The sequence below is a fragment of the Morus notabilis genome, unplaced genomic scaffold, assembly GCF_000414095.1.
Source record: "Morus notabilis unplaced genomic scaffold, ASM41409v2 Scaffold1445, whole genome shotgun sequence".
NCBI classification, from domain to species: Eukaryota; Viridiplantae; Streptophyta; class Magnoliopsida; order Rosales; family Moraceae; genus Morus; species Morus notabilis.
Window position 1 is genome coordinate 11,267 of NW_010362731.1, and position 8,944 is coordinate 20,210.

At 33.0% G+C, this 8,944-nt stretch overlaps 1 protein-coding gene across 2 annotated transcripts; it reads right to left on the reverse strand.

Annotated features, from left to right (window-relative positions):
• Positions 1-2,254: 2,254 nt before the first annotated feature.
• Positions 2,255-4,304, reverse strand: LOC21393916 (probable purine permease 10). Of its 2 annotated transcripts, none has more exons than XM_010102670.2 (3): positions 4,131-4,304; positions 3,573-3,713; positions 2,255-3,433 (listed from the first exon to the last, which is right to left on the reverse strand). In XM_010102670.2, the coding sequence occupies exons 1-3, from the start codon at positions 4,165-4,167 to the stop codon at positions 2,418-2,420; spliced, it is 1,194 nt and encodes a 397-aa protein (XP_010100972.2). In that variant the 5' UTR covers positions 4,168-4,304; the 3' UTR covers positions 2,255-2,417. The 2 variants fall into 2 exon arrangements, with proteins under 2 accessions (XP_010100972.2, XP_024024346.1); XM_024168578.1 differs by having other exon boundaries at positions 2,255-3,432; positions 3,572-3,716.
• Between the last annotated feature and the right edge of the window lie 4,640 nt (positions 4,305-8,944).

The following is an 8,944-nucleotide window of genomic DNA, read 5'->3' on the forward strand; positions in this document are numbered from 1 at the left end:
ATATATATATATTTTTTTTTTTTTTCCTTATGGAGGGGTGCATAAAAAAAAGCTATATATGTATTACTTAAAAAAAAAAAAAAAGATATCCGTATATGTATTTGTAGTAACCCTCTAACTTTTCCCCTCAAGGATGTGTGTTAAAGCCTAGGGTGTCAAAAAGTTTAAGATTATGTTACGTAATAAAAAGCTATTGTTCGAAAAAAAAAATATCATTTTAAGGCGGAAATCATTTTTAGTGACATAATTGTTTTTGTGATGGGTCTAGGTGGATTCTTATTCTACTCAATAAAGAGATCGAAAAGGTATATTCATAGGATTAAAATGTTTCCTTTTCGTGTTTTGTTCATTTGTTGTAATCAATTTATATTTCTCTATTTCCAGATTTACCTATTTTTGTTTATTTTTATATGCATATTTTACAAATGCTATAATTCACACAAAAATAGAAAGGATTTTCTTATATAAAGATTTATAACATCATCGTTTTCCATTACAAGTTCCCCAAATTATGACTCTTGGAACACCAATAAATTTTACCAAAAGAATGACAAGAAGCATATAATAAAGTACATTTAGAATGTGGGGCTTCCAATCTTAAATCAAATAAGATGTAAATACTCTACTAATTATTAAGGAAATGATGAATTTTTTCAATATTATTTTGCATGCATGTGATGTTTTATAAATATAAAAAATTCTTAAATTATTTTAGATGTAACTTTAAACATTGTATATAAGTATTATATGTAGAGGATAATGTTTGAAGTAAAATAATTTAAACTTGTCCGTAATTATAAATTAAAATTGAGATGTTTAATTTAAAATTACTAGTGTGGTTCATTACATTCTGAATGAGACAATCTTATCATAAATTGTTAATAATAAGATTATTAGAATAAAAACACTTTATGTAATATGATTACATAGGACCGAAACACGATTATTTATGAATCTCTAATAAATTCCGTTATTAAATAGAGCATTTAATATTCATCAATGATGGTCATATATGAATTAATCTTAATTCTAAGTAATTAACATACTTCTATTTATGATATTATGTTCTTTGAAATATTGAGTAATGACACATATGAATAGTATCAAAGTCTTGGGTATTGGGAGCATAGCAAAATAAATAGTTGAGAATAATAATTTACAAGATGAAATTCATTCCTTCATAATGAAGTACATGGGCAGTTCCCATAAGTGTTGATTCGGGGCTTGAATAATCAGACCTTTCAATTTTATGATTGGATCATAAAATATATTATTCATTAGAGGATCAATGGTACTTATGGAAAAAGATACAATTAAATAGGTCAACAGAAAATTCCTAGCTTTAATTATGAACCGTGTATGGAGGACTAATTCATATGTAGTGACTATATCAATGGACAACACAAATTCTGTGAACATAATTGTTTTATAATTTTAAGAGTACAATTCCAAATTTATAATTTGGAATTAAAAATTTTGATATATTAATTAAGGTGTTAATTAATTATCAAAATTATTGAAGCTTAAAATTATAATGTACATAGTTCCTCTCAACAGCTCCACAAGATTAATGTGAACTATATATATCATATTGGGCTATGCTTATTAATTTAGAATTGTGAATTCTAAATACACATATTAATTCATTTGATTAATTAATATTAAAATTAATTTTAAATTATTTTAAATTCATATGGATGAATCTAATCACTTTTATGGAAAGAAGAAAATTTTTCTCACACTCCTATAACTCTCTACATTTTCTCAAAACAATAAAAAAAAAAGGGTGTAGGAGGAAACGTTCCTCATCATGAGGAAAAGCAAAGTAAATGTGCGGGTGCATATTTATGAGATGAAGGATCAATTTTATATGGATTTTTTTTTTTTGGAATAGAAAAAAAAAAGTGAGAGAAAAAAAAAGGCTACTGAGAGATATCACATACTTTTGAGAAAAGTGAGTGATAACCATAGGTGACTTTCCCATTCATCATTCTCATGTGTTGAGAAACCCATTAGAACGTCCACACGTTCGAGTTCACATTGATCTAGAGATACGTTGAGAAAAAGATGTGGTGTTCTTGGAATTTAAAGCTCAAGACGGTGTTGGAGGAGTTTAAGATTAACGTCATAATCGAGCGGCGGTAAAATTCTTCTTCTTCTCTTTAATATCTTTATAGTTAAATTAATATAAAATAATGATCGTATTACATTTTAATTTATGTGATTCAATCAATACCATAATTCCACACAATTGTTTTTGAAAATCTGGTTTGAGAAACCAACATCCACTTGAATTGATATCCAATTATTCTACATAAACTTGATATGTTGGTATAAATTAATAACAACAGCTATCTAAGAAGATGACTATAATAAGGGAAAAAGAGGAACCAAATTGCACTAGAGAAGTTCATAGATTAAAATATTGATCTTTCTTTCTCTATGGGGTGAAGCTCGTGTTCTCTTATGGCCTTTTGGCTACTCTCTTTCTTGGAACAATAATCATCAAGGTAGTTTTGATAAATATACGAAATGAAGCCCCAAATAGCCAAGAACATTGCCATAACCTTTATCCCATCCATCTTCTCATGGAAAAAGAAAACTGCTAAAACAGGGACAATAGGCAAACCCAAAGCGATCATGACATTGGAGAAGAGTGCAGATACCTCAAGAATCAACCCTACAACTCCAATAGTGTAGAGCTGCCATATTATGGCTGTCCATACTAGTGTCATGACATAGGACAACTTCCCAAGCTCGAACGAGTTCATCTCCTCGTCCAATCCTTTCCAGCCCCCACTAGCTAAAAGCCCTACAAGAATGGCCAAGCTTGCAACAAGTGATTGATACACTATGATATCCATGACCACTGAAAAACTTTCCCTTTTCAAGACTCTATTGAGGAAGAATTGTGTCAAGGAGAGCACCAATCCATACCCTGCAGACGCACCGACCGTGCAAATGAAACCGATCGCATACTTCCCTTTGGAATTATTGTGAGTGTCATCAGACCCCGATTGAAACACAAGGAGAATAGAGGAGAGGGTGAGAAGCACCAAGGAATTTATGATGTAAAAAGTGAACTTTTGAGAGTTGAGAAAAAAGGAGAAAAAAGCATTGAAGGCTAATTGTGAGGCCAATATGAGTGAGTAAGTGGACACAGGAAGGTACATTAGCCCAATAGAGTAGAAATAGCCATCTGCAGCTAAAAGTAGGCCAAGAAGAATATAAATTGATGCAACGACTAGAGTAGAAGGTCGTTTTGGACTGATCATATTTTGGTCAGTTTCTATTATAGCATTTTTGTTCTTCTTTGCCAACAAGAAATAATAAGGAAGCAGGATCGGAAAGCCTGCAAGCTGAACAAGTGTTACCGTCCAATTGCTATTTCCACCTTTCTCATAATACAATCTCCCCAACAGATTTCCTGCTGCTGGTATTGTTATTCTTTCTTGATGGGAGCAGATAGTAGGGAAGCAGGATTGGAAAGCCTGCAACCTGAAGAAATGATCCAATCCATGTGCTATTTCCACCTTTGTCATAATACAATTTCCCCAACAGATTTCCTGCCGATTGACCGGCAAGAACAAACACCGCGTAGATACCGATTCGAATCCAGCTCATAAGTTTTCTTCTTGGCTGATCAGGAATAGGTGACTGGTTGATCGAACCATTTGTGTGGCCCTGACGATTTGCTTCATTAGCTTCCTGAGCTGCTAAAAAGATTACATAATCTACGGATTAATTTTATAATATTAGATGAAAAATTAAAAAGTGCTGCTATACAGTAACAGATTCTTGAAAAGGACTTTTTCTATTGAAAGTTGATTAGTTTGATATTTTTTACCATCTATATTCTATATGTGTAGAAAAGATTGAATTCGTGACAATTTTTTGTTCCACATAAGAGAGAAAATGCTACTTTGTTCACGGTGAATCTTATTTTATTTTTTTTCTTAGGATTTGTGTATAACTCCCAGATAACGAGTAGACTGTTAATAATTCCAACTTTTAAGTTCATACCCCTTTCCTTCATTACTTCCCTGTAAAGTTGATAAGTGACAACAACAAAAAAAAGATGGAAAACAGAGGTCAACGACCCAGTTGAGAATATGAACAAACCGACTTACCAGTGACACTGAGTTGCACTTCTTGAGCTTCTCCCATATCAAATTATGAGAGAGAGAGAGAAAAATAGAGAGAGAGAGAGAGAGAAAATAGAGAGAGAGAGAGAGAGAGATTTTGGCTACACAAGGCCTTGTAACAGCACGGAATCCTCATTATAAATAAGGAATTGTCTCCAATCTGATATCAGATTTGAGCATAACATGTATATTTTCTTTAAAAATATATATATTTTTTTTCAGTACATGTATATTTTCTTTTAAAATATGTATAATGTGGAGAGACTTTATCTATTAATAATGTTAAAATCTCATTGAGTCATGCAATTTTTTTTTTTTTTTGGTGAAGAGTCATGCAACTTGGAGGTGGCCTAAAATTGCCCACATTCTCCAATAGAGTTAAAAAAAAAAAAAAAAAAAAATCCCCGTGATTTTAACTATCAAATTTTTTTTCAATACATGTCATTTTCTTGGTTGTAAACCAAAAATAACACCAGCAGAAAACAAGTTGCTCTTTATGATATGTACATGTTTGGGATACAAACACGATTTTATTGCATTTACAAACTCTGTTGCAAATTGGCTTCTTCAGAAGTTAAATGATGATGGTCCAAAGCAGAGCCTCATAATTTCTTGTACAAATCATTGATAAAGATAAGTGTGGCGGGTTCACAACTAGAGGAAGCCATAATAGTTAATGCGATTGATTTCTTACGAATAGCCTTTTTTCTAGACTTATATTTTAAATGAAAAATATATCTCTCTTTTTTTTCCCGGATTTCAATGTATAAACAAAACTACACTAAAATTATTTTCGGATGTCGGCAATGTGTTACGGATTCCAAATTGGGATAGACAGGTTTAATTGGGTAAATTACTGCCTTATTTATTTCACTAATTTAAATTTTTAACTATAGATTTTTACACAATTAAAAGCCCTTAAAAATGTCACATCTAACTCTTTTTGTTACAGTTAAAAATTCTTAAAATGTCACGTTTTAATTCGAATTCGCAAAGCGAGCGAGACTTAAGAAATGAGATTTTGATTTTAATTTAGTTTTGGTGAATGGAGCTTTTTTTTTTTTAACCGGATATTTTTTTTAATTTAAATTTATAATTTTCATTTTTTTTTATTTGAGCGTATTCCAATTTAAATGAAACCATGTACCACGTGGCTTACAGATAGTCTCTTTAAATTTTGATGACACCAAAAGATCACCTACTAGCAGTCTAGCACATGGGAAACATTACTAAAACATCGCCTAGCAGCTGCATATGGGCCAAGAACACTAATGCGACCACTGAGCAACACTAGTAGCTAATAATAAATGCTTTCATATTTCATTGTACTCCAACAAATGAACCTAGTCTCTTATTAAAAACAAAAACAAAAAAACAAAAAAACAAAACAAAAAACAAAACAAAACAAAAAGAACAAAAAAAAAAACAAATGAATCTAATTAAATTACATCTATCCATCATAATTGTGATCCTTTGAACCCTGAAAACGAAATGTACGACAATTTGGCCACCAAAGGTCAAGACTAGCGGCTGTTAACAATATGACAATTTGCTAATCAATGTAATAAATCATGACGGTGATCAATACCTGATTTTGGAGTGTTGTGAGCTCTTCTACGATGGTTATTAAATACTAAATCTTATCAAAATCATATTAATCGACACAACTGTAAACTGAGTTCTGATGGGGTGTGAAAATTACCCTACTATAGAATTCTTAAACTAATAATTTATGGGCTTGTTTGGTATTTTTTATTTAAAAAGTTTTTTATATTTTTTTAAATGAAAAAGTGCAAACTTTTTTTTTTTTTTAAAACATGTTTGGTGATCTTGTTTTCTTTTTTCTCAATTGTTGTCAAAATTTTTTAAATTATAGAACAAAATTTCTTGTTTTCAAAACCTTTTAATAAAAATCTTACGTTGTGGTCGCCGCTGAAGCTAAGGTCGCGAATGAGTGAGGACCTGGTTGGTTCAGCAGTAGGGACTGCAATTGTGATTGGACTAATGAGTTTGGGACCGTGCTTGGGTTAGGATCAGAATCACATCAAGATTAAACTGACGACTCAAGATTGATGACATAATCGAGTCGTGATGGCCATTAGGCTTGAGCCAGGACCTCAATTGGGGTTGAGTTGGGACCACCATCTGGACAATCTAACATATCACTTCCCTTTCAATGTTGAGACCACGATCGAGGTCGAAATCGGAGTAGATAAACGATAGGTTGAGAAAACTTATAAGGACCTATTTGTAAAGATTTCAAAAGATAGGGTCAAAATGCATTTTCGGACCAACATGTAATTTCAAAAAGTATAGGGATCAAAATGTAATAATCAAGAAGTTTAGGGAGCCAAAATACAGTTCATAAAAAATATTAGATCTAAATGTAATTTTTCAAAACTTTTGAGGTAGAAATGTAATTTGTTAAAGTTATTCACGTTTTTGTTGTTGTTGTTGTAAAATATATGCAATAAAATAACTTTACCAAACTTCTTTTTACATAAAAAAAAATTGTAGGTACAAATATACTTTTTTGATAGAACATTAAAAAAAAATAAAAGAAATATGTAATATTTTGTTCAAAAACATTAAAATTGGAAATATTACCAAACGAGGCCAATATAATTGGAATAAGTCAGTTTAAATTTTGATGTTCTAATTAGTTTCTAACTAATAACACTGACAAATCATTCAAATAGACTCAAATATTAAAACATAGAAAAGTCAATTAAAAGGATTCCAAAATTTTTAAATATAACATTATGTTGTTAGTTAGACGCCGTTTTGAACACTAAAACTAGGCAGGAGATAAGGATCTATCACTATGTACACTGAAAGCATTTGTAAGTAGTGGTGGAACTTTAGGCCGGCAGGCTGCCCGAGGCTCGAATTTTTTCAGGCTCGGGCGGGCAAGCCCATATGCCGGCCCGTTCAAATTCAGGCTCGAGCTCGGGCAGCCCGAATTTTGTCACCACGCCGGAGCCCGCCGCCGTGTAGGCACCGCCAATTGCCGTCCGCCGGAGTTTTTTTTAAATTTTTCCGGCCAAGCCCGACCCGCCCGAAGCCAGAACTACCTGAAAAAAAGTTTAAAAAATTGACCGTTATGCCCGACCCGAAAACCCGAATTTTGCCCGAAAGCCCGACATGGCCGAATTACCCAAACTGCCCGAAAACCCGTCCAACGGCTACTTTTTTGCCCATTGCCCCCCGAACCCGACCCGCCGAACCCTACTAGCCGTTGCACCTCCGAAAATTTGAAAAAAAAATTAATTTTTTAACCCAAAAATTTCCTTATAAATACCCCCCATCCTCCACACATTTTTCTCACTCAAACTCTCTCAATCCCTCTCAATTTCTCTCAATCTCTCTCAATTTCTCTCAATCTCTCTCGATCTCTCAAATCTCTGTCAAAATTTTTCCAAAAACTACCACATTATCCTAAAGCTCTCTCTCTCAAATCGCTCTTATTTTTTTTATAATGGATCCTTTTGGTTATAGTGGTATTCCCGTTAATGCCCAACACAACATGAAAAAGGGCAATTTCCCACTAATGAATTTGTTACGCATGAATCTACTAATCCGAGCCCTGGTGGACGCACTGGAGGTCATGGTCGCAATGGTGGTAGGCGTGGAGAAGCGGTGAGTGCCAGTGCGACTGTGTCTGCAAGTGTTGCAACCTCTAGGAGGAAATGCAAGCGCACCGCGACAGTTTGGGATCACTTCAACATAATTGATGAGATCGACAATGAAGGTAACACTAAACATATAGCTCAGTGTAAATATTGTTTATCTAAATTACAATGTAACACTATTCACGGTACCACACACTTGAGAAGACACTCCGAAAAGTGTCTTCAAAAGCTTAGCCAATCCGGCGGATCCGAACTCCACCAAACACAATTATCTTTTGATCACGCAACCGGCGGTCTAACCACTTGAAAATACGGTCCGCAAGTAGATCGTATGGAAGTTGCACGAATGATAGCTGCTTTAGATCAACCACTTAGTTTTGTAGAACATCTTAATTGGCAACGATATATTAAGGTTGTACATAATCCTAATGCATAATTCACTTCAAAAACTACTCTTAGGAAAGATTTATTAAAATTATTTAAAAAAGCAAAAGAAACATTAATAAACCTTTTACACTCGACTAGCGGGTGCGTTGCGTTAACGGCAGGTATTTGGTCTGCCGTTACCAATAAAGATTATTTAGCTGTAACCGGACATTACTTTAAAGGATTTGATTTAGATAAAAGAATATTAGGTTTTAAATGTGTTCTAGGATCACATAGCGCGGTTTTAATATATAATACAATTTTAAATGTAATTGATGAATTTAGACTAAGAGATAAAGTAATGGCTATAACATTAGATAATGCTAGTGCCAATACAAAAGCAATTGAGTTCTTTAAAAATGATTTAAGTTTATTCGGTGACGGTACAATTTTCCACTAACGTTGTGCATATCACGTAATTAATTTAATAGTTAAATCCGGTTTAAAAGAAATGAGTAATCACATTAAAAAATTAGAGATAGTCTCGCATGGATTCAAGGTAGTAACCAAAGACAAGAAGATTGGTTTAGGTTCTTACAAGCATTAAATATACCTCATAGATCATTAGCGTTAGATATGCCTATAAGATGGAACTCAACTTACATTATGCTTCAACAATGCATCCCCTATAAGGATGCCATAACAAACTATATGTGTGCAAAATTAGGAGTAGGACATAGACGAATTTGTTTGGCAAATTGCCGAAGTTTTGTATCAATTTTTAGGTAGGTTTCATAAAGT